Genomic DNA, 24,287 nt, shown 5'->3' on the forward strand with positions numbered 1-24,287 from the left:
TATAAAAATTAACTTTCAAAGAAGGTACTTGTGCCATATATTTAAGATCTGATAATATATTTACCAAATATATAATTGTGTATGTCATTAAGTTACAAAGAGGTTATGTATCTTACAGGAAGCTTTTGTCCAGTGATCGAAATCCACCAATTGATGACTTAATAAAATCTGGAATATTGCCTATTTTAGTCCATTGTCTTGAAAGAGATGACAAGTAAGTACATTATTTAATAAATTTAGAATATATCCTTTGGAGACGGCAAGATTTCCTAGTATTTAAGTTTGATCTTTAAAGAAAAGAAGGTTGTGGGATGGAATTAAAGTCAAAAGTGAAAAGCAATGCAAAATAAGTTAATGTCAGGAGATGCAGGCAAAGGCCAAGTAGGAGTTTAACTTGATAAATTTATCATTATCAAGTTATCAATTTAACTTGTAAGGCTTGAAAATGGACAGAAGACAAAACTAGGGGAGTAATATACAAGTATCTTAATAAAGATACATTACAAAAAATAAAGATATAGGAAGAGGTAATATATATATATATATATATATATATATATATGTAAAATGTTTTAAACAGTGATTGGGGTTTTTTGGGTTTTTTGTTTTGTTTTTAAATGCTGGATAGATAGATGATGCATTTTAAACATATTAAAAGCTAGAGGTAGGAAATGATTGGTAGATATTTGGGTCAGTGTAAAAATCATCTGTTTAAATAATTTTGTTGTTTTATAGTCCTTCTTTACAGTTTGAAGCTGCATGGGCTTTGACAAATATTGCATCTGGAACCTCTGAACAAACTCAAGCAGTGGTTCAGTCCAGTAAGTTGTTTATTAACGAACAAAATTGTGATTTTTAAGTCAGTAAAGTATATAACTATTTACATTGTAAAATAATAGCTACCCATTAGCGTTTAGGGCTGTTGAAATAGCTAATTTAAATATGTTACTTTAATCAACTTGTTCAGGTGACTGACATTTTCTCTTAGATTACTTTCTAAAACTGAGTATTTCAAGAGTTATAAGTGGAAAATTACTATGAGATATAGTAACTTAGGTGTATTTTTTTCATGAATACTATTTCATTCTTCTACCAAAGAGTAATCATTTTTTAAAAAGATATTTTAAGGATTGTTAAGCGTAAGCCATGTATAAACTAGTTCAAATCATAAGCACTAATTTCTTAATGGTTTTGAAGGTGTGGGGAGCAGATGTTAGCCATGCAAACATTTTATATTCTAACGTGTGTTATAATTTAGGAAAAATAATCATCTTACATCCTACTAAAACTTGTTTAGTTTTGGGTTTAAGTATATTTTGTTTTGTGTTTTGGCTTTTTTTTTTTTTTAATATAGTTGGCTATCAGGTAAACTTAGGATTTCATAATGTCTTATTCATACCTCTGCTCTTTCCTGTTTTATGCCATCCTTAAAGATTAGAAAGAGGCTTAGAATTTATCACTGCTAGTCTGTCTTAATATACCAAAAATAGATAAGTGAATTTTTATTGTAAGTTAATATGATTGATTTACATACACCTACATAGTTTTCTTCAAAGTGGTATCTGAAGGAAGGAAGGAGATATCATTTGTTTAGTGTTTTATTATTCTGTTCATTTACAGATCTGACTGTTGTTCCCATCTTTATTAACCAGCTGATTCAGGTCTCAAGTGGCCCAGGAATCACAGGCCTAAGGACCCACAATCATACTAATTTTGTATATTCAGAATTTCTTAAATAGTTTCTTAAAAGTTTAATCATTGTTTTATTTGTGGGTGATATTTACTTTTTAAGGAATCTTTATTTTGGAATTAAGATCGTGGTTAAGGCTGAATTTGATTCCCCAACCCCCCACCATTATATTAAGTTAAGGTTGAATTTGACAGTTGTCTATATTTTAAAATTCTTTTTGATACTGAATAAGGAAGCTGCTAGTCAAAAATTCTTACAGTAACGCAATTCTAACTTTAAAAAGAGATCAGCCAGGATATATTTTTAATAGATTTCCATACACACATACATGTACATATGCATACATATATATTTTTTGAGATCTCAGCAGAAAATCAAGATTAATTTTTGTTTTATAGTATGGTCTTCAGCCTTAAGTGTGAACATGTTTTCCTGCTTCAGATGCTGTGCCACTTTTCCTGAGGCTTCTTCATTCACCTCATCAGAATGTCTGTGAGCAGGCAGTGTGGGCATTGGGAAATATCATAGGTTTGTATAAAACTTATAATGCTAATCCAACAATTATTGCCATATGCTAGGTAATAAAAATTACTACTAATAGATGAAAACGAAAAACAATTTGTCTTCAGTACTTGTTTTTGTGAGAAAGCTTCCAGAAATTTTGTATGTAAGTATAAAGCCTTTGAAAAACAGAAGGAACATTTTTGTTGCTTAAAATACTGTTTATATATAGTCAACTTTAAAATTACTTGAAGAATTATAAAATATGATTTATATTTTATCCTTTTTTATCTTGGAATCCATTCTATTTCTCACCTTTCTCCATCAAAGACAATATTAAAAAAAAACGGGGATGGTGGCAAAACTTAAACCAGTAATTTTCCTCTTTAATGGAAGTTTTGAGTTTAAAATGACCTTTTTTTAATCTTTTACAGACTTTATCACATTCAAATTTAGTAATTTATAAAGTACAGTGGTATCTCCTACCATGAATCAGTAGGAAGTATTAAATGTTGTATTAAATGCCTATTAAATGTTGCACAACACAACCACAATTACTATACCTATTAGGTGTTCTCTGATAAATAATTCTATAAAGAATAATTAAAGATAATTTTAATATTTCAAGAATTAGGAACTAAGATCATCCAAACTCAAAAAATCAAGGAATTCTCTTCAGTAGAGAATGGGAAAAAATCTAGGGTCTGAATTATTCTGTGTCCCTGATGTAGAGAGAGATGTTATTGAGAGAGAGCACCTTTCTTATAGGTGTGTTTATTTCAGTAAGTGAGGTTTCTGAGTTACTCTTGCCATAGATATATTGTTGTTCTTGCATGGAAGTAACTAATATTGTTTTGATGTGCCTTTTTTTGTTTAAATTTTCATTAATGTATATAATTATACTTAATAGTGGGATTCATTATGCCATATTTGTACATACACATAACTTGATCCATCTCATTCCCTAGTACCTTCCCTTTTCTTTCCCTCCTCCCTCCTCCTGATCCACTTGCTCTACTCTACTGATTTCCCTTCTACTATTATTATTTTAATTATAATTATATATAAAAGCAGGAATTATCATGATATATTCATACTTACATAGCATAATTTCATAGATTTTATTTTCCAGTACTTCCCCACACTCCCTGACTTTTCTCTACTTTATTGGTGTTCCTTCTATTTTCATAAGGGTCTCCCACGTAGGGCCCCCCCCACACACACACACACACACACTTTTTGTTCTCTTTCCTCCCTAGTCTCTCTTCCACATATGAGAAGAGATATTCCACTCTTGTCTTATTTAACTTCACAGATGCTTTCCAGTTTCCAGTTTCCACATTTTCTTTCTACTTTTGATTGTTGACAGGAACTAGACTGGTTTTATAACTTGGCTATTGTGAATTGTGCTGCTCTAAACATGTATCACTATAGTATGCTGATTTTAGTTTGAGTATTTACCAAGGAGTGAAATAAGCTGGATCATATGGTGGTTCCCTTGTTAGACTTTCAAAGAATCTCTGTACTGCTTTCCAAAGTGGTTGTAATAATTTGGCATCTCACCAACAGTATATTAGTGTATTCCCTGCCCCCCACATCCTTGCCAGAAGTTATTCTTTTTTTATTATTATTAGTTGTTCAAAACATTACATAGTTCTTGACATAGCATATTTCATACATTCGATTCAAGTGGGTTATGAACTCCCATTTTTACCCCGTATACATATTGCAGAATCACATCGGTTACACATCCACATTTTTACATATTGCCATACTAGTGTCTGTTGTATTCTGTTGCCTTTCCTATCCTCTACTATCCCCCTCCTCCTCCCCTCCCCTCCCATCTTCTCTCTCTACCCCATCTACTGCAATTCATTTCTCTCCCTTGTTTTTTTTCCCCTTTCCCCTCACTTCCTCTTATATGTAATTTTGTATAACAATGAGGGTCTCCTTCCATTTCCATGCAGAAGTTATTCTTATTAGTATTTTTGATGATTGCCATTTTGACTGGAGTGAGATGAAGTCTCAGTGTGATTTTGATTTGTGCTTCCCTAATTGCTGAAAATGTTGAACATTTTTTCATATATTGGCCATTTTCTCTTCTTTTGAGAAATGTCTGTTGAGATCATTTTGCACATTTATCAGTTGGGTTATTGGGAGAGGTTGAGTTCTTTATATATCATGCATATTAATCCTCTATTGGAATACTAGCTGGCAAAGGTTTTCTCCCATTCTGTAGACTCTTTTTATGCTCTTGTTTCCTTTGCTGTAAAAAAGCTTTTTAATTTGATGCCATCCCATTTATTGGTTCTTTATTTCTTGAGCTTGAGAAATCTTATTAAGGAAATTGGTGCCCATGCCTATATGTTGGAATGATCCTGTGTTTTGTCTAGATCTTTATCCACTTGAAGTTGATTTTTGTACAGGGTGAGGGGTAAGGATCCAGTTTTATTCCTCTTCATGTGGTTTTCTAGTTTTCCCAATATCATTTTTTTAAAAAGCTATTTATTGCCAGGTGTGGTGGCACCCACCTGTAATCCCGGCGACTTAGAAGGCTGAGGCAGGAGGATCACAAGATCAAATAGCCAGCCCCAACAAAAGTGAGGTACTGAGCATCTCAGTGAGACCCTGTCTCTAGATAAAAGACAAAATAGGGGATATGGCTCAATCAAGTGTCCCTGAATTCAATCCCTGCTCCCCACCACCACCAAGAAAAAGGCTATTTTTTTTTTTAAAGGCTATCTTTTCAACCGGGTGTCGTAGTAAATGCCTGTAATCCCAGCTACTCAGGAGGATCACAAGTTTAAAACCAGACCCAGCAACTTACAGGGACCCTTAAAATTTTTTTTTAATGAAAAGGCCTAGGATATGGCTCGATGGTTAAGTGCCCTTGGGTTCAATCCTCTGTTCCAAAACTAGGAGGGCAGCTATTTTTTCCTCTAACATAGGGTTTTGGCCCCTTTGTTGAGGATCAGATGACTGTATTTATGTTAGCTTGTTTCTAAGTTTTATTCCATTGGTCTTCACATCTGTTTTTATGACAATACCATGCTGGTTTGTTACTATAGCTCTGTAGTATAATTTGAGATCAGCCAGTGTTATGCTATTGGCATCATAGTATAATTTGACTGTTCTGGGTCTTTTTTTCTTTCATGTGAATTTTAGTACTGTATTTTCTATATCTGTGAAGAAAATCATTGGTATATAATGGGGATTGCATTCAATCTATAGATCACTTTGGGTAATGTGACTAATTTTTCCATATTGATACTACCTAGCCAAGAACATGGGACATCTTTTCATCTTCCAAGGTCATCTTCAATTTGTTTCTTCAGTGTTCCATAATTTTCATTGTAGAGGTCTTGTATCTCTTTGGTTATATTTATTTCCAAGATTTTGGAGTTGGGGGGAGTTCTGGGTTTTTTCCTTTTGTTTGTTTTTTTATTTTTGAAACTGTTGTGAATGGAATTGTTCTCCTGATTTCTTTCTCAGCAGATTCATTATTGTGGTATGTAAATGCTATTTATTTTGTATGTTGATCTTGTATTATCCAGAATAATTTATTTATCAGCTCCAAAGTCTTCTGGAGTTTTTTGGATCTTCGAAGTATAGAATGGTGTCATTAGCAAACAGACTATTGACTTCTTTTTCATATTTATATTTCTTTAATTTCCTTCTCTTGCTTGATTGCTCTGGCTAGAGTTTCAAGAACTGTGTTGAATAGGAATGTTTAGAGTGGGCATTCTTGTTTTGTTCCTGTTTTTAGAGGAAATACCTTCAGCTTTTCTCCATTCAGTATGATGTTGGCTTTGGATTGTGGAATATAGCCTTTATGATGTGATGTACCTCTTTGTTGTCCTCTGAAAGGAACAGCATGGAAAATGGCATGGTTATGATTGTTTTTTTAATGGGAGGATTTCTCTATAAAATGATCCCAGCATAGGGACTATTGCTATAGGAATTACATTATTTGTATATGCAAGGGATCCTTACTCCTTTGCTTTCTTATCTCCAGATATAGTAGTGTAAGGAAAGGTCTTTTTTTTAATGGGAATACTTCATCACTGCTTCATATTAGAAATTATAGTGACACTCTATAGATATAGAAATTAAATTTGACTGCTATCTACAGTACTGGTTCTTAAACTTTAGTGTGTTGTCAGAATCACATGGAGAGCTTGTTAAAATACAGAATCCTGTACCCACAGTTTCTGCTTAATTATTATTTCTGGGCTTTAGCTCAGAAATCACTACTCTACTACTATTTAGTTCTCTCCTTTTTTTTTTTTTTTCTGACATAGTTTTCTAAAGCTATAAGTTATAGTCCCTACTCTTGGTTCTCTGATAGTGGATAAGTATGAACTCTATATATATTTTTTCTTTTTAATGGCATTTTACACATGGGGCGGGAGGAGAAGGGTATTACTGGGGATTGAACTCAGGCCATGCATATGCTAGGCAAGCACTCTGCCACTGAAGTACATCTCCAACCCTTTTTATTTTTATTTTGAGACAGGATGTTGCTAGGTGGCCCATCCTCCCCTGGAATTTGTAATCCTGCGTCAGCCTCCTGGGTAGCTGGGGTAATAGGCATGTGCCACCATGCCCAACTGTTGATATATCTTTTTCATTAGATGAAAATGTGTTACACTAAGCATTCTATTGATTTTTGGAAAAATAAAAGAAATGGTTCTTGGTTCACAGAGTTATTTTTAAAGACTTAGGCTTCCAGAGTTCAACTGGCATAAATATATTTTATAACTGACAGCTTATAAGGCTGAAGTTGTAAATAATGTGCAAAAGAATACCTTAGCACTCTAGGTAAAAGACCTAGAATGAAATTAGTTGTCTTATTGCTAAAACGTTTGCATAAAACTGAATTGTACTCTGGCTAAAATACTTAAAGGAGCATTTTGTACCTGGTGCTTTATGTTTTCTAAAAATGCTTATTGTTAATGTATTTTATTAAATTAATCTTTTCTACAGGTGACGGGCCACAGTGTAGAGATTATGTCATAAGTCTTGGAGTTGTGAAACCTTTACTTTCATTCATAAGTCCATCTATTCCTATAACATTCTTAAGAAATGTTACTTGGGTTATGGTCAACTTATGTCGTCACAAAGACCCACCACCACCAATGGAAACCATTCAAGAGGTAAACAAATTTTAAAAATCAATAAGTAAATTAGATACTATTATGTGTATGTTTTTATTTGTTTTAAAATCTGTGTATTCTCTCCTCAGATACTTCCAGCCCTTTGTGTTTTAATACATCACACAGATGTAAATGTGAGTAAATGTTCCTCATCATATATTTTTTTACCTGCATGTATGTGTATATGTGCATGTTGTATATGTAGGGCTCCCCATGCGACGTAGAGTAAAAAATATATCAAGATCATGATAGTGTATTCTCTGTCAGATTTTACTATTCTAAGACCTACAATGCATATCTGGTGTCTTTTTATTTACTCTGTTTTTCCTGTGTCACAAAATACAATTTCAGTGAAGAAATAGAGCCTATTATAAAGTTGGCACTTAGTAATCACTCTCACTAAGATCATGTTTTATATTTATGCACTTTTTATGGAATCTCATTTTGGCAGTCTGGCTATTGAATGCATATGGTGGTTTTTTTGTTTTTGAAAGATAAAGAGAAATATTGGTGCTCACATGCTTGAATTTTTTTTATTTTTTGGTATCAGGGATAGAACCCAGGGGTGCTTAACCACTGAGCCATATCCCTAGTAGGTGCCGCCAGCCCCCACACCCCCACACACATTTTTTTTTGGCGCGGGGGGTGGGGGGATTGGTTTTGCTAAATGCTTATGGCCTCCCTAAGTTGCTGAGGCTGGCTTTAAACTTGGTGTCTTCCTGCCTCAGTCTCCTAAGTCATTAAGATTATAGGAGTATGCCATTGTGCCTGGCTTATATGCATGAGTTTGTATCCATATGTACACATGAAAATCAGTTGCTCTTAATTCTGTTTTTACTTTGTTTCTCCAGTTATAGTGACTTTTAGCTTCAGTTAGTATAGGGAGAACTATTGGTTGTCCAACTAACAAGGGGAGAAAAGGCAGTACAGGCAAGATAAAATCTTTGTAATGTTAAAGACATTACAAAGATATCTTGCTTATTCTTACTAACACAAATAACAAAGGAAAAAACAATGCAGGGAATATAAATAAAGTGGAAAACTGCCGTGACTGCTTATAAAAGCCAGACCAGCCAGACTAGCCTTTGGTGTGTTAAACTAAGAATGTGTGCTAGGGGTATAACTCTGTGGTAGGTTCAATCCCCAGCAGAAAAAAAGAAAACACACACACAAACACACACACACCCATATAAGCAATATAGTAGGTAAGGAAAAACACATGAATATATAGTGACAATCAGGAATTCTTTAAAAATAGTCGGCACAAAGTTGCCTGTCTATAATCCTAGTGACATGGGAGACTGAGGCAGGAGGATCACAAGTTTGAGAATAGCCCTAGCAACTTAGCAAGACTCTGTCTCAAAAAAAGAAGGAAAGAAAGAAATACAAAGAACTGAGGGTGTAATTCAGTGGTAAAGTAAGTGCCCCTAGGCTCAATCTCGAATATTATCACCAAAAAAAAAGTTCAGCAGCTGAGTTTAGTGGTACAAATTTATAGTTTTCAGTCACTAGGGAAACTAAGGTATGAGGATAATAGACTCTAGGAATTTGAGGCCTACCTGGGCAACATAGCAAGACCTTCTCTTTCAAAAAAAAAAGAAAAAGATAAACATTTGATATGGTGACCAGTTTTAAGCTGTTGTTGCCCAGTTTCTAGGGATATATTTCTCTAAAGCACATAAGGCAAATTAAAGATAGAATATACTGTGGCAAGTAATGACATAATTTACAAAATTCATAGGTAAACATGATCTCTACTCTAAAAAAAATGTTTTTTTAAGCTCCAGATAGTCTAGGACTTAAATATATATATATATATATATTTTACAAGCAATTTTTGCTGTTGGCTCCTTAGAGCGAAAATTTTGGTTAAATTACAAATTTTAGTATTTTGTTTTTGAAAGATCCACGGGGAAGATTAATCTCCAAGTTTATATCTTTTTTGGAAAATCAGGCATTTTACTTGACTTAGCAGTATATTTTGTTCTTTCTGCCTATTCACTCCAATCTAGATGAGGTTATAATTCCATTTTTCTTATTTTTGATGTATCTTGGAGGAATTCATTTGCATTGTTCTTCTTATAATGTAGTGTACTAAATATTGTTTAACTAAAAATAAAATCTTAGATAAGCTCTAACAATAAATTCTTAAATTATGCCATCAAAGATGTTATAAAAACTGCTTTCACGAACAGTGCCATTACACTGACATTATGCTGTAGTTACAGTTAGAAAACTTATAGTAAAATGTAAATTTTGATACAAAAAAATATGCTAGAGGGTGGGGGTTGTGGCTCAGTGGCAGAGCGCTTTCCTTGCACGTGTGAGGTTCTGGGTTCGATCTTTAGCACCACAAACAAAATATTGTGTCCATGTATAACTATTTTTATTAAAATTTTAAAAATATGTTAGAGATCTAGTTTGAATTGGGTTGTAAGTTGGATCTGAGCATATCAATGACATGTTTAGCATTAGACTTTTAAAAAGGGAAGGATGCCAGGTTTTTATGTGCAGTCATGAGCAAGTAACTTGAAATTTTTGGCCTGTATTAACAGATTCTGTTAACGCTACAGGAAAAGAAATAGTTCCATTTGAAAATTGAAATAGTTGTTTCACGTATATTGATACTAGTATATTTGAGTTATTTTCATGAATGTCTTCTTTTACATTGAAACACATCCTTAAGCATTTTCTTGAGTTTCTGAAAGAATAATGACAAAGTGCTGTTGTCTCCTTTTTAGGGCCTCCTTGATTGTCTTAAAGTATAACATTTGTTTGTAATCTTAAAAGTTTTAAACTTCTGGCTTATCCTTTGATACAGTGTTGACATTCAAGAAAGATTTTGGAAGTAAAGTTCCAGGCACAGTTATCTTTCCTGTGGTTTCTTTCTTTTTCTCTTACTTTTTTGGTCAATAATTGTATTTATATGCAGCAGTTAAATAGTTGTGATACTACTCTTTGGCCATAATTTCTAATTGGTACTTAACACCCAAAGAAAGAAAGATCAAACATGACCTGCTGCACTTCAGAATATACTCGCTAAAAATTTGTAGGCCGTTTTTTTTTAAGTAGCAGCTGGTGTAAAGTGTTTTTTTTTTTTTTTTTTTTGCTTGCTTGTTGTTTTAATGTTTTGATCTGTAGCTTTGGGGTCTTTCTTGTATTTAGGAAGTTGCCTCCAGTTTTATAAGGCAATGCAAACTAGTTGGAGAAGATTAAACTGCTATAAAACTAATACCACTATAAACTAATACTAATATTGTCTTTAAGTATACCTGTATGGTATATCCATATAGTATAGATGTTTAAACCATTGTGCATGTTGGATACCTATAGTCTTTCCAGCTATATACATAAACTACAATATTTGTGGGCCTGTTATCCCTTAGCCTGAGCATTTGAGAAAGAAAATTACTTTTTTTCCTATTTCATGTGCTTTGTAGTACATATATAGGTTGGTGAATTAAAAATAGATATTGGCATGGATTTGGGACCATAATTAACCTACACTTCTGAATTTGGCTAAATGATGCACAATAAAGATTCTAATGAATTATGGTAAGAGAAGAAAATAGAACAATCTTAGGAGTATGGGTAAAAATTACTGCAATGAGAAAATATTCAAAGACTGTTGGAACTTTTATTTATTAGATATTGGTAGATACGGTCTGGGCCCTCTCTTATCTTACTGATGCTGGCAATGAACAGATACAGATGGTAATAGACTCTGGAATAGTTCCTCACTTGGTTCCTCTACTCAGCCACCAGGAAGTTAAAGTTCAGGTAAGTTTGTTCTTGATAAAATCATGTTTTCTTACCATTAGTTACTTTAAACATGGCATTCAAAGATAGACATATCTTTTTACATTTCAGACAGCTGCACTTAGAGCAGTGGGCAACATTGTTACTGGAACTGATGAACAAACACAAGTAGTTTTGAACTGTGATGCCCTCTCACACTTTCCAGCACTGCTGACACATCCCAAAGAGAAAATTAATAAAGTAAGTATTTTAAAATAGTATTAAACTGGTAGTTTTCATTTATATAATTTGGGTCCCAGAAGTATCTGTAATGTTATTAATTTAAACTGTCATGTATGTATCAAGAGAAAGTATATCACTCTTTAGAAACACAAATTGGTATATAATTTTTACATATATAAAACAAGTTGCACAAGTGTTTTTCTTTTCTTTTTTCTTTTTTTTTTTTGTTCTCTTTTTCTTCTTTGGTGCTGAGGGTTAAACCCTGAGCCTCACATGATCTACTTATAAGCATGTGCTTCACCTCTGAGCTACACCCACATTTATAGTGTGGAGTTTTTTTGGCTCTTTTGGAAATGATGAAATGGAGATTCTTGGGTGTTGAATGTTGTATGACTGAAAATTTTTAATATATTCTAGATTAGTATTTTATGGTAGTTAATTGTTTGTGTGTGTGTATGTGTGTGTTTTTGGCTATGGAAAGGGGGCACTGAATGGTGATGCTGATATTGGAGTGCATCTGAGGCTGTTGTAGAAATAATAGGGGTGTTGATTTACAACATTGCCAATGATTATAACCCCAAAGCAGCTCACCTAACTAGCCCAGCACCCTAAAATCTCTAACAGGTTCATTAAACATGGTCCTGTGATCTGATCCAAAAGAGCCTATTGTATAGTAGTCAATGCTAATATTTTTTAGAACAAAACATGTTTTAACAGTTTGTAGGAATAGAGAAAACGTTTCCCTTTAAAAAAAATAGGTAAGTTTAATAAATTTCAGTTAGGAAAATTCTGATAATATCCTACATAGCATATAGGTAGATATTTTATCTTATTTCATGCCAACTGTGGCTTTAGTAATTGCATTTATTATCTTTGAAACTTTAAAACACTTTGGGATGACCATCACCTTTACAAAAGTACAGCACCATTGTAATATAAAAGATAACATTATAAGATTATTAAGGTAGACCAATAAAGTAGTCAAGCATCTGGGTCCACTTCAGCTTTTCAGAGAAATGGTGCAAATGATTGAGTATTATAAAATAAACTAAAACAGCCCACTGTTTTCTGATGTCTCCATTGTTATGAATAGTTGATATTTACCTACTTTGGTTAGGAGTCTAAGGGTAGAATAGACAATAAAGCTTATTACAGGAGAGAAGGCTATTGATTGTCATTTATAAAAGTTTTAGTTTTGAATTTCTTTTACAGCTTATTGTTTTTTTATCCAACCATGCAAGCTTCTTTGGAGTCATACTCTTTGGGAGCATTGTCATTGAGAATTCTTTAGAAGGGTTAGTTCATTGTGATTTGGATTAGGGGCCATTAGCTATTTGTTCAAAGAATATATGGAAAGGGGGAAGAATTGAAATTCCCAAGATTTTTATTATGGAGTTTACTCAGTAGTAAAATCATTTGGAAACAGTACAAATGCTTTTTTTCTTAGTTCAGATACAGATTTTATATTTTAATGAGAAATATTGAAAGGATCTTCTTCTACAGGAAGCAGTGTGGTTCCTCTCTAACATCACTGCAGGAAATCAACAGCAGGTACAGGCAGTTATTGATGCCAATCTTGTACCAATGATAATACACCTTTTGGATAAGGTAAGAAGATCATATTGTACGCATCTAAATAAGGGGAAAGGATTTTACATATATAATATAGTCTGCTTTATTTTTTATTTATTTATTTTTGCATTGCAATTCTTAATACATCTTTATACCACAATTTATCATATCTCTGATTGTATATAAGGTATGTTAACACCAAATTCACATCTTCATACGTGTATTCTGTATAATGATGAGGGTCTCCTTCCACCATCCATGCTATTCCCCTTCTCTCTTCCTTTCCCTCCCACCCCTATTCCCTATCTAGAGGTAATCTTCCTTTTTTTTTTTTTTTTTTAACTTGTTTGTTTTATGATGCTGGGAATCAAACCAGAGCCTCACACATTAGGCAGGTGCTCTACCACTAAGACATACTCCCAGTCCCTAAATATATACTTTTTTTTCTTTGTTTATTTGATTAGATCCTATAGTGATGCTAATATTACAGGTAAAATAGTGTTCGTATTGAAGCTTTTGAATCCAGCAGTTTTTTAATATGATTCATTTCTTCTTGGAAACCTCTGGCCCTTCTGTATTTTTTCTTCCCAAAAAAGTTAGGTATTCACCCTAATAGATGAAGGACCTGTGGTATAAAATGCCTGTCTCAGCCTCCCTAGCCATTGGGTTTACAGGCATGTGCCACTAAGCCTGGCAAGGGTATAATTTTTTGTCAGCTTCAGTAAATATAAAATAAGTGACAGGTATTTTTGTATTCATGTTATAAAGTGTAAAAAATGACTGATAGGAAAAAAGAATTAAGCATTAAGGATTTATCGTGCTTTTCCCATACGGACTATATTTTGGAGTGAGCAATAGGTAATATTTTTGACAATGAGTTGATGATCGTGAGAACTTTTTTAGCAAGTTATTTATTCATTGACTTATTGGTATATTATAATTACACATACTAATGGGATTCATTGTGACATATTCCTACATGCATATGATATAATTTGGTCAGTTTCATTTCCCAGTTCTTCCCCTTTCCCTTACCATCTCCTTCTCCCTGGTCCACTTTCTCTACTCAACTGGTTTCCCTTCCTCTCCCTTCCATTATAAGAACTCATTTTTGAGGTGGGGGAAGGGACTGAGGATTGAATCCAGGTGTGCTTTACCATTGAGTCCCATTCCCAGTCTTTTTTATTTTTTTATTTTGAGACAGGGTCTTAATAAGTTGTTTAGGGTCTTGTTAATTCTCCCAAATATGAGAATTCTGAAGAAATGAATCATGAAAGGAAGCTATCAAATATTATAGGGTTATCTTTTATATACAGTACAGTTATACATTTTTTGAGGCATACCATTGATGGCATATATCTTATGGATAAAAAATTGTTTTCAGCCTAAGGAAGAGATGTAAATATATGTAAAATATATTTATAGTATCAAAATAACAAGTCACATTGCCATAAACAACATGACTACTGAGGGTTGACTACTGAATGTACTTTTGGGTCAGGGGATATAGGGGATTGAACTCAGGGATACTTGACCACTGCACCATATCCCCAGCCCTATTTTGTTGTTTTTTTTGGGGGGTGGGGGTGTACGTGGGGAACAGGGTCTCACTGAGTTGCTTAGTGCCTTGCTTTTGCTGGGCTGGCTTTGTATTTGTGATCCTTCTGCCTCAGCCTCCCAAGCTACTGGGATTATAGGCAAGTGCTACCACGCCTGGCTTTGAATGTACTTTTTTTAAAATTTTTTTAAAGATGTTGATTGATCTTTATTTTATTCATTTAATTATATGTGGTGCTGAGAATTGAACCAAGTCCTCGCACATGCTAGGCAAGCACTCTACCACTGAGCCACAACCCCAGCCTTTGAATGTACTTTTAAAAGATGTATTTCTAAAAGATGTATTTCATTAGCGAAATACTTAATGTGTACCTCTGAGTGTGGTTAAGCCACCAACTTGACACACAGATTGTTTGTTTGTTTTTATAGTTGTAGATGGACAGAATGCCTTTATTTTATTTGTTTATTTTTATGTGGTGCTGAGGATGGAACCCAGTGCCTCACACATGCTAGGCAAGTGCTCTGCCACTGATCTACAGCCCAGTCCCTGTTTTTTATTTTTGATAAGCATGTTACCTTGGTTTTTCATTTCTTGTTAAAAATATACTTTTGTTTTCAGGGCACATATTCAGAGGTCTGATTTTCATTTCCGCTCCTCCCTCCTTATTCCTTTAGCTAATCATTTTACCCACTTTTGATTTATCCTTCCATTATTTCTTTCTAAAATAGAAGCAAATGGATATGTATGTGGTTATTTCCACCCTTATACAGAAAATAATATACTGCATATCCTCGGGATACTGGTATGTTTGTGTGTATGCACATAGATAAATGTGTGTCTGTGTGTGGGGGTATGTGTGTATAAGCACTTGAAAAATCTTTCCAGAAAACATTTTCTCTAGTTATCCATATATATCCTCTTGTCTCAGCCTTCCAAGTCTCTGGGATTATAGAGTGTGCTACCATGATATATAAATATATGTGTGTGTGTGTATATATCCATGTATACACACGCACATATACTCATGCATACACTGGAGATCACTTTCATGACATTATAAAGAGAGCTGCTTTATTCCCTGTTTGTATTTCCCTTATTCTTCTTTTTATTATATAGTACTATGAATAGTACATTATATGGATGCACTATAACATAATCAATTATGCATGACATTTGAGATATTTCTAGTGTTTTGCTGTTGAAAATAGTGGTGCTTTCACAAATAGCTTGTAAGGGGTTTGTTTTGTTTTGTTTTTACCCTTTTCCCAGGTTGTATTTAGGATTACTGGAAATATACAAAAACATATGTAAATTTTATTATATAGTGTCAATTCCCCCTCTTTGAGGACTGTGCCTTTTTGTACTCCCACCAACTTCACTGACAAATACTTGGATTTTCTTAACCTCATTTAGTACTGCTCATTTAGTAGGTATCTGTAATTAGTTATATTCCTATTATAAAGATTTCAGTTGATTTTTACTTTTTGGCTGTGCAATTCCCATATTTTCTTGGTAAATTCTAAAAGATGAGATTATAAAGATATAGATCTCATTATATAAATAGCTTCAAAAAGCACATATATGTATACATATTCAGAAATATTTACATACACATGTGTTTTTTTTTTTTTTTTAAAGAGAGAGAGAGAGAGAGAATTTTAATGTTTATTTTTTAATTTTTGGCAGACACAGCATCTTTGTTTGTATGTGGTGCTGAGGATCGAACCCGGGCCGCACGCACGCCAGGCAAGCGCGCTACCGCTTGAGCCACATCCCCAGCCCCATACACATGTGTTTATATAAACAAACATATATACACATCTTTTTAAGTTATTTTTAAATATTTTTTCAATTTGTATTTTTGTAATGAAATTACAGATTTTTCCAAAATTTTCTTTACTGATTTTATTTCATCCTTATTGTCATCTTTATTTAATGTGATAGCATTGAATAGTAACATTAAGTCAAATTGTTTCCAGGAGAGTTTCCAAAAAGAAAATTCCTTTGTTCAGGGTAGATTGCATGTTACAAATCTTATCCTAGTAAGTAAAAATTATATATATATATGTAGAAAAGCTAGAAGGAAACCTGGAGAAATAAGCACTTGAAAAATCGTTCCAGAAAACATTCTCTTTAGTTATCCTTATATTGCCAACAGTAGCCTTTTGCTTTGCTTTTATTTTTTTAGGGGGATTTTGGCACTCAGAAAGAAGCTGCTTGGGCCATAAGTAACTTAACAATTAGTGGAAGGAAAGATCAAGTAAGTTTAACTTTTACTTATTTCTTAAAAGTGGTGTTAAAAAAAAAATAAATAGTACAAACAGATTATATGATTTAGATATAAGTAAACCACAATTTAAAATAATAGCAAGATAAATATTATGTGATTTTGGGGGACAGGGGGTAGGAGGGGTGTGTGGGGATATTACTGGGGATTGAACCCAGGACTTTATACATGCTAAGAATTTGCTCTACTGCTGAGCTGTATACTTCCAGCCACTTTTCTATGATTTTTTTTTCATATAGAATATCATCCTTTGGCCTTTTTTTTAATATATGTTTTTTTTTTAGTTGTAGGTGGATGCAGTATATTTATTTCATTTTTATGTGGTGCTGAGGATCGAACCCAGTGCCTCATGAATGCTAGGCAAGCACTTTACCGCTGAGCCACAACCCCAGCCCCCACTCTTTGACCTTTTTTAATCAAAAAAGAGAGGTGATTTTTTTTTTTTCCCTACCTGTCCAGGAGCTAGGGATTGAACCTAGAACCTTTTGTAGGCCAGTAAATTCTCTACCACTGTGCCAAATCCCCAGAAATCTTAGAAGAATTTCTAACCTATAATAAAATCAAGGGGCCTAAAATTAGGGTTGGGTTGTTTTTTTTTTAACAGTACTAAGAACAGATTTTGGGGGTGGTGAATATGGCAGAAAGAAATTGTCTCACAGATTCTCCTAACAAATGAACAACAGGAGCTAAAATTTTAAAAATCATCGGCAACAGCAAATTCCTCAGCAGTTAGAAATTAAACTTTACTAGATGGCTGGGTCTAGGAACTAGGGTGAGAAACGTGAGGTGCATAGGGTTTAAAACTTAAAAGCTGGATTCCAGGGCTACATTATCACTGAGACACATTGTCTGCCCTTTCTATTTTTTGAGACAGGGTTTACTAAGTTACTGAGGGACTCACTAGGTTGCTGAGGCTGATCTCGAACTTGTGATCCTCCTATGTCAGCTTCCCACGTTGCTGGGAATATAGTTATACATTGCCATGCCCAGCTTACTTTCTTACTTTTAAAGAGGAAATGATTTTCAAAGGAAGTACTCCTTAAAGCAAAGAAATGTTAAGAAATAATAAGTTGAGTGATTCCTTCATTTTCACTACAGTTTTTTTCCCCCCTTAAATTCAAGGAAAACAAACTTGCTACTTTAAAAAGAAAGGAAAATCAAGTTAATAATGAAGTTTTAACTGTGTCCTAGAGATGAAGTCATGTGTCCGTACTCAAAATTTCAAAGTGAAAAGCATTCTGTTAAAACATCTTGATATACAGATTTTGCCTACATTTTATTTTTTCATGTTTTTTTAAATTCTTTAGGTGGCCTACCTTATTCAACAAAATGTTATCCCACCTTTTTGCAACTTACTGACTGTAAAAGATGCACAGGTTGTGCAAGTAGTACTCGATGGATTAAGTAATATATTAAAAATGGCTGAAGATGAGGCAGAAACCATAGCCAATCTTATAGAAGAATGTGGAGGTAAGTTCTTTATTAGCTGTTATTCCACATTCTAATTTTTTTTTGTAACTATCTTTATTTTCTGACTAATATACCACTTCTGTAGTTTTCTGTCTTAGATTAATCAAGTAACAGAAGAAATTAATAAAATACTATATTCTATATATAGTCCTGCTCAGCCTCTTGCATGTGTTTAGGTAACTGAATTGTTGCCTTATATTGAACAGGCCCTGTGCTAAAAGTATTGGAAAGACAGTGGTAAACAAAACACAGTCCTTGCCCTCAGGCATGTAGTCTAGTTTTGAAGATAAATATGAACTGATTTAATGTGCTAATTACCCTAATAGAAATGTACAGCAAAATGGGATACCTAATCCATCCTGGAAGAAGCAGGAAGTGACATCTGAGCTGGATTTTGAGAGATGAATAAGGATTAATAAAGTAAAAAGGGATGAAAGGTGTTCCAGGCAGAGATAACACCATGAGCAAAGTCTGAGGTGAGAAATAGCATTCAGCAAATTATAAGTAGCTCAGTGTTGCTGAATCACAAAGTATGGGGTAGAAACTGCCAAGAGATGAAGCTGGAGAAATAGCCAATAACCATACTCCTTTGAAGTCTTATAAGTTTCATAGCACAGCAGATACTTTATTCAGTAAGGCAGTAGTTACCAATCTGGCTGTGCACCAAAGTCATCTAGAGTGTAAACAACACATTAGATTTCAATCTCAGAGTTCATATATAGGCAGAAAACGGGAGTCCAAAATGTGGCTATGGAACAGAAAATAAATGTTTCCAACTTGAATAATCATAAAAGTAAAGGTATTTCTGACAGGAGCTGAAAAGTGAATGAGAGGAGAGGTAATAACAATAATGAGAGAACCCATATCAACTAAGTGGAGGAATCAAGACTTGAAATAAAGCATGTTTGAAGTTACTAAAGTGACAATTGGAATAACAACAAGTAATGTATAACCATCCAGTTAGAAATAGGAAAATGGAGAATGATGTTAGGAACTAATTAGGGAATAAGAATTAGTAAAATGAACAACAGGTATTTTATATGTAGATATTGATTGATTCTCAAATATTGCCTCCCTCACTGGAGATATGAAACAGAAATATGTGTTTTATAAACTTCCCAAAGGATTTTGCCATAGAGTATGATAGGCCATTGGAGGATTTTCCTAGAGGATTGGTGCTTAAATAACTGAGGAATGGAGCCTTTGGAGACAGAAGGCAGACCAATTAGGAAAGCATATACTGTTCAGGCCAGAGTAAATGAAGGCCATAATAACAGAGACAAAGGGGAGATGACAGAATTTAGAAATGGATGAACAGAGTTTTGATATTTGATTGAGGAAAAGGAAATCTTAGATCTCAGATTTCAAGCTATTTAGTGAGTATCAACAAGTAAGAATTGTAGGATGAATAGTTTAAATGAGGAAGGAGAGTTAACAAACTGTTCTAGATAGTTTGAGATTTAGGAGCCTAAATGTCCTTGTAGAATTTTGTAGGCATTTGAATTTTGTACTAGTAAAGCTCTGAAAATAAGTGAAGCTACAAAAGCTACAGATTATTGTAAATCCTCCACCCATAATTAGTAGCTAAATTTTTTAATGAAAGGATCACCAAAAGTAGAGTGTGTAGAGTGAAATAGGGGCCTGAGGTAATTTCGTTCACTTAAGAAATGGATAGAGGAAGAACATAAGTGAAAGGAGCAATTTCACTTTATTTCATAGGTCTTATTATTATTGCTCCAATTTCTTATTATTATTGCTCCAAGATCCAATTTGTATATCAACAAGTTTCTGCCTCTGATATAATAAATTTATTAATGTTTATAGGGAAAATCCCTTTTCCCCTGAAATATTGTGATCTCTCTTTTTTTTTTTCATGTTTAAGTATGCTTAATAGCTGTCTTATGGATCAAATTTGTTAATTGCCAGTATCTTCAGTTTCTTTTTAGTCCATTAGAAAAACTTGGCAGATGTTAGAAAACAGGAATTCCGCTTTTTTATTTTTAACAAACAAAAGCAATTTTACATGTTATTGTTCTTTATAAGCATTGGTTACCTATTATTTTGCTTTATAAATAGATGTCCCATTGTTTGCTTATACATTTACATGATATTAGACACTAAGATTGTTAATCTTTTTAAAATAAATATGCTTATCTTCCTGAATTAAATCTTTTTATATTTAAGATTTACCTATAGCGTTCCAAAAATTATAATCCAAAAATTTTGCAATACAAAAATTGGGTTATACATTCAAGATTATTGTAACCTGTCACTATTTTTTTTTTTTTTAATATTATTGTTTCACTTCATAAAATCTCTTGCAGGACTGGAGAAAATCGAACAACTTCAAAATCATGAAAATGAAGACATCTACAAATTGGCCTATGAGATCATTGATCAATTCTTCTCTTCAGATGATGTATTTAATAATTTTGTAGTTTTCTTAGTTTTATGTTAAAACATAATAAGTTTGAACAAAATAGTATATAGTAAGCTAGAGGCATATGCATGTATGTCCTTTCTGCAATTGAATTAAAATAGGTATGTGACTGTGATGTCACTTGCTTTGTTAACAAATATTTCAGTATTTTTAAATTTCTAATAACAGTGAGTCACTAGTATATCCTTTATAATAGCAATTAGTTAATATACATTTGCATATGTTGTCATTTTTATTTGGTGACTAAGACCAAATGTGAAGATAATAGATCAAATTAAAATCACCAAAAAAGATAAGGCACTATATAGTATAAGGTATGATATACAAAAATTTCTTCAGACTGTAACCATATAGTAGTTGGAGTTAAGAAATTATTTTTATTGCCTCTTTGAAAGAGTAAATCTAAAATTAAAGTAGTTTCTCCTTTAAAAAAATAGAGTGGTTAAATACAACCAACAGTGGATTTCTTGGATGATTTTTCAACTTTTCAAAGAATAAGTCTTTAAAAGAGGACAATAGGGGTTGGGTATGTAGCTCAGTGGTAGAGCATTTGCCTAGCATGTGGGAGGCCCTGAGTTCAATCCCCACCCCTGCCCAAAAAATAAAAAGCTACTAAACCTTTTGTTAATATTTGAACATTAATCACAATGTTGTAGAAAAGGAAATTATAGACTGTTTACTTAGAGATGTTCACACTAAAGCCTATTTAGATTAATGATGCCCAGTTAAATCAGAAATAAAATCCAAGAAAAACATGCTCTTACAGGTAGCTTTAATCATGTATCTTAGAGTTGGGATTTTAGATGTACTAATTTGTAGTTAGGTGACTAATTTCAGTAAGGTGACAAGGCCTATGTTTTCTAATATCTTTTTTACTCTCTTACATTGTGAGAAAAATAATTTAAATGATGTACATGGTTATAAAAGCCACACCCTAGGTTTGTAATTTTGTGGAATTTAAAAACAAATATAGTATAAAGCATATAAAATATTAGCCACTATTAGCAAGCTCTTGTTTTACTGTTTTAAGGCTATATGTCCCTAGTTGTATTAAAAGATTAACTAGGGGCTAGGAGTAAAACTCACTGGTAGAGTACATGCTTAGCATGTACAAATCCCTGAGTTCAATTTCTAGTACCCAAAAGATGGAAGGGGGATTGACCAAATAATACACTTACTTTCCAAAAGTGGTGGCTTTGAAAGGAAAGAAAAAGACTTTACATTGTAAAGTGTTTCAACTTTCCAAAGGATGGTAGCACATTGTTGGCACTCATCACCTAGTTCTTATACCATTGTTAAGGGTAGTAAAACAATTACTCTAATGCTTCTTGTGTATACTTTAAAACTAAAACTAATTTTTTTCCCCCCCTAGATTGATGAAGATCCTAGCCTTGTTCCAGAGGCAATTCAAGGTGGAACATTTGGTTTCAATTCATCAGCCAATGTACCAACAGAAGGGTTCCAGTTTTAGAAAGATATTGTGGAAGTTAGGTACAATGCAGCACTCAGATATATATATATATATATATATATATACATATATATAAAAAGGTTTGATCCATCAAGCTTGGCTCATGGGATCTGCTGCTGCATTAAATCGGGAAAGAAAATGTGAAGATTTCATTTGGAATCACAGGAAATGCCCAAATGAGGTCAAGATGGCGAGTGGGTGCGAGTGAGAATGAGTGGCAAAATGTAATGAAAACTTTACGTGGATGCTTATTTAGGTTGTTCAAAGTAAAAAGGGCTACGGGTCACAGATCTTCAGTGCCTGAGAAGGAACATTGACTTACTCTATATCAATTGAGGAGAAAGTGAAATACTGTCATCTTCAAGCCTTGTAAGCATAAAAGAGAATAGAGTGCCCACATAAGTCAAAGAAAATGAGCCCAGGCCTTGCTATAAAGCAGTGTGTGAATGGACAATGTTGAATGAATGTCTGGCTCGGTGATAGAGAGCCAGGTTCATCTTTCAAATCTAGGGCTCTTCACTCATGAAGCAGACTCCTAGTCCTGGAGTGACTGTGTACGAGAGTGTGGTTGTGGTGCTGTATGTGAACGCATGCAAGCTTGATTCGCCTTCGGGGGGCTGATAACAAACATAGTAAATCATCAAAGTGAGATCACAAGTGTTAATGTACACTGGACATAAAAACAAAGACCGGTTTAGCAGCAGACATTGGTTTATTCTGCAGCCTGTGTTTTCTATTTCCCTCTCCCCCAAAACCCTCACCCCATTTTTTTTGTTTTGTTTTGTCGTCCCTCCCTCCCCCCCTATTTTTATTTACCTAGTATGGCTCTTTTAGTTGCTTCTCAAGTCAGAAAACTTTTCAGGAAGGTTTCCCTGTGCATTTGCACCAGATGAATGTTTGATGCTATGAAAAGCTTTCCATATCATCAAAACTAATTTGTGTAGATTTTTGCATGTAAAAAAATCATGAATTTCCCTCAAAATAGACTGTTGCAGTACACAAGTTACCATAATAGTATAAAACAGTAAAATGTGCTTAAAAGGCCATTCTTTTCATTTTCAGAGATAACATAAAGACCTTTGCATGAGGTAAATCTACAGCATAGTTCATTTTTAGATTTTGTTGAGTCCTGTAAAGAAGAAGAAGAAAAAAGTTTCAGTTGTGATAGAATACCGTGCTGTGTTTAAATGTTACTTGTTTTCAAATTTTGTTTTCTATGAAAATGATATGGAAACTTCTAAAATGGAATTTGGTGCATATGTACTGCTGAATAAAGACCGATGAAGAGATTTGAGTAGATGTACAAATCAAGTAATGGTTTGAACACCTTTAATAATATGCCTAATCTGTTCAATTGTTTTAGAATCTTTTTATCTTAGATGTAGGCAGCCATGAACAATCTATTTTGAGCCACTTTAGGGAGAAAACTTTGTATTTTTAAAACTTGCATAAAAGTTATGCAAGTGGTTTTTATAAATTGGAATAATGCCTCAGTTTTGAGGTTATGCACACTAAATTAAATGTGACATAAATTAATTTGTACAAACAGAACTCTTTATAAGGTGGCTCATTGTAGGAAATCCTGTGCCTTCCCCTTTGAGCACAAGTGTTGCATGAACAACAGTTTGCTATAAGAAACATACCAGATTAGCCACCATTAGCATCTATATCTACTTTGTGTTTAAAAATCAACTGGTAATTCTGAAACACTGTAGAATGGATAAAAATTATTTTGTGATCATAACTCTTTGTTGAACTAGAGTATTTTTGCAGCATTCCTTGTCATCAGAAACATGGTTAAAGTTTAAAACTAGAAGCAGCAGAAAACTAGCTTGTAAAATTTATCCAAGTAGAGTGCAGGCTAGGCTGTCTTGGGGAAATAAACATTAAAACTTAAAGCAATGTTTTACATGGGGTGTGTGTGTGATGTGTGGATTTTTTTTTTAAAAATATTACTGTTGAGTTAAAGTGTGTAACTCAGTGGCTCCTATTAGTTCTTGTCTTTCTTCAACTTTTTAAACTAGAACCAACATAACAAGAAGTTTCATAAGTTCTGTAATATCAGTCTGGACACTATCTATAATTATGCTTTCTTCCTATTAAAACCAAGGTTTTGGCCTTCTTCACTCTCCCAGACAAATAGACAACTTGAGCTTCATTT

The 24,287-nt window shown here is 33.6% G+C and overlaps 1 protein-coding gene and 1 non-coding gene across 4 annotated transcripts in view; both read left to right on the forward strand.

Annotated features, from left to right (window-relative positions):
* Positions 1-24,040, forward strand: part of Kpna4 (karyopherin subunit alpha 4) — a 64,031-nt gene extending 39,991 nt beyond the window's left edge. The window contains exons 6-17 of one of the 3 annotated variants that reach the window (XM_015496404.2): positions 119-214; positions 736-821; positions 2,132-2,218; positions 7,178-7,347; positions 7,437-7,481; positions 10,996-11,127; positions 11,218-11,346; positions 12,832-12,936; positions 16,647-16,718; positions 18,053-18,215; positions 20,540-20,634; positions 22,028-24,040. In XM_015496404.2, coding sequence (XP_015351890.1) covers positions 119-214; positions 736-821; positions 2,132-2,218; positions 7,178-7,347; positions 7,437-7,481; positions 10,996-11,127; positions 11,218-11,346; positions 12,832-12,936; positions 16,647-16,718; positions 18,053-18,215; positions 20,540-20,634; positions 22,028-22,126 — 1,279 coding nt within the window. In that variant the 3' untranslated portion in view covers positions 22,127-24,040. Of the gene's footprint in view, positions 1-118; positions 215-735; positions 822-2,131; positions 2,219-7,177; positions 7,348-7,436; positions 7,482-10,995; positions 11,128-11,217; positions 11,347-12,831; positions 12,937-16,646; positions 16,719-18,052; positions 18,216-18,541; positions 20,635-22,027 lie in introns of those variants that run through there. The other 2 variants (XM_048802966.1, XM_048802965.1) reach the window with 2 other exon arrangements.
* Positions 11,677-11,985, forward strand: LOC125616758. Its single transcript, XR_007347501.1, has one exon. It is a non-coding gene; the product is annotated as a small Cajal body-specific RNA 7 (non-coding RNA).
* Positions 24,041-24,287: the final 247 nt, after the last annotated feature.

Source organism: Marmota marmota, unplaced genomic scaffold (assembly GCF_001458135.2).
Source record: "Marmota marmota marmota unplaced genomic scaffold, marMar, whole genome shotgun sequence".
NCBI classification, from domain to species: Eukaryota; Metazoa; Chordata; class Mammalia; order Rodentia; family Sciuridae; genus Marmota; species Marmota marmota.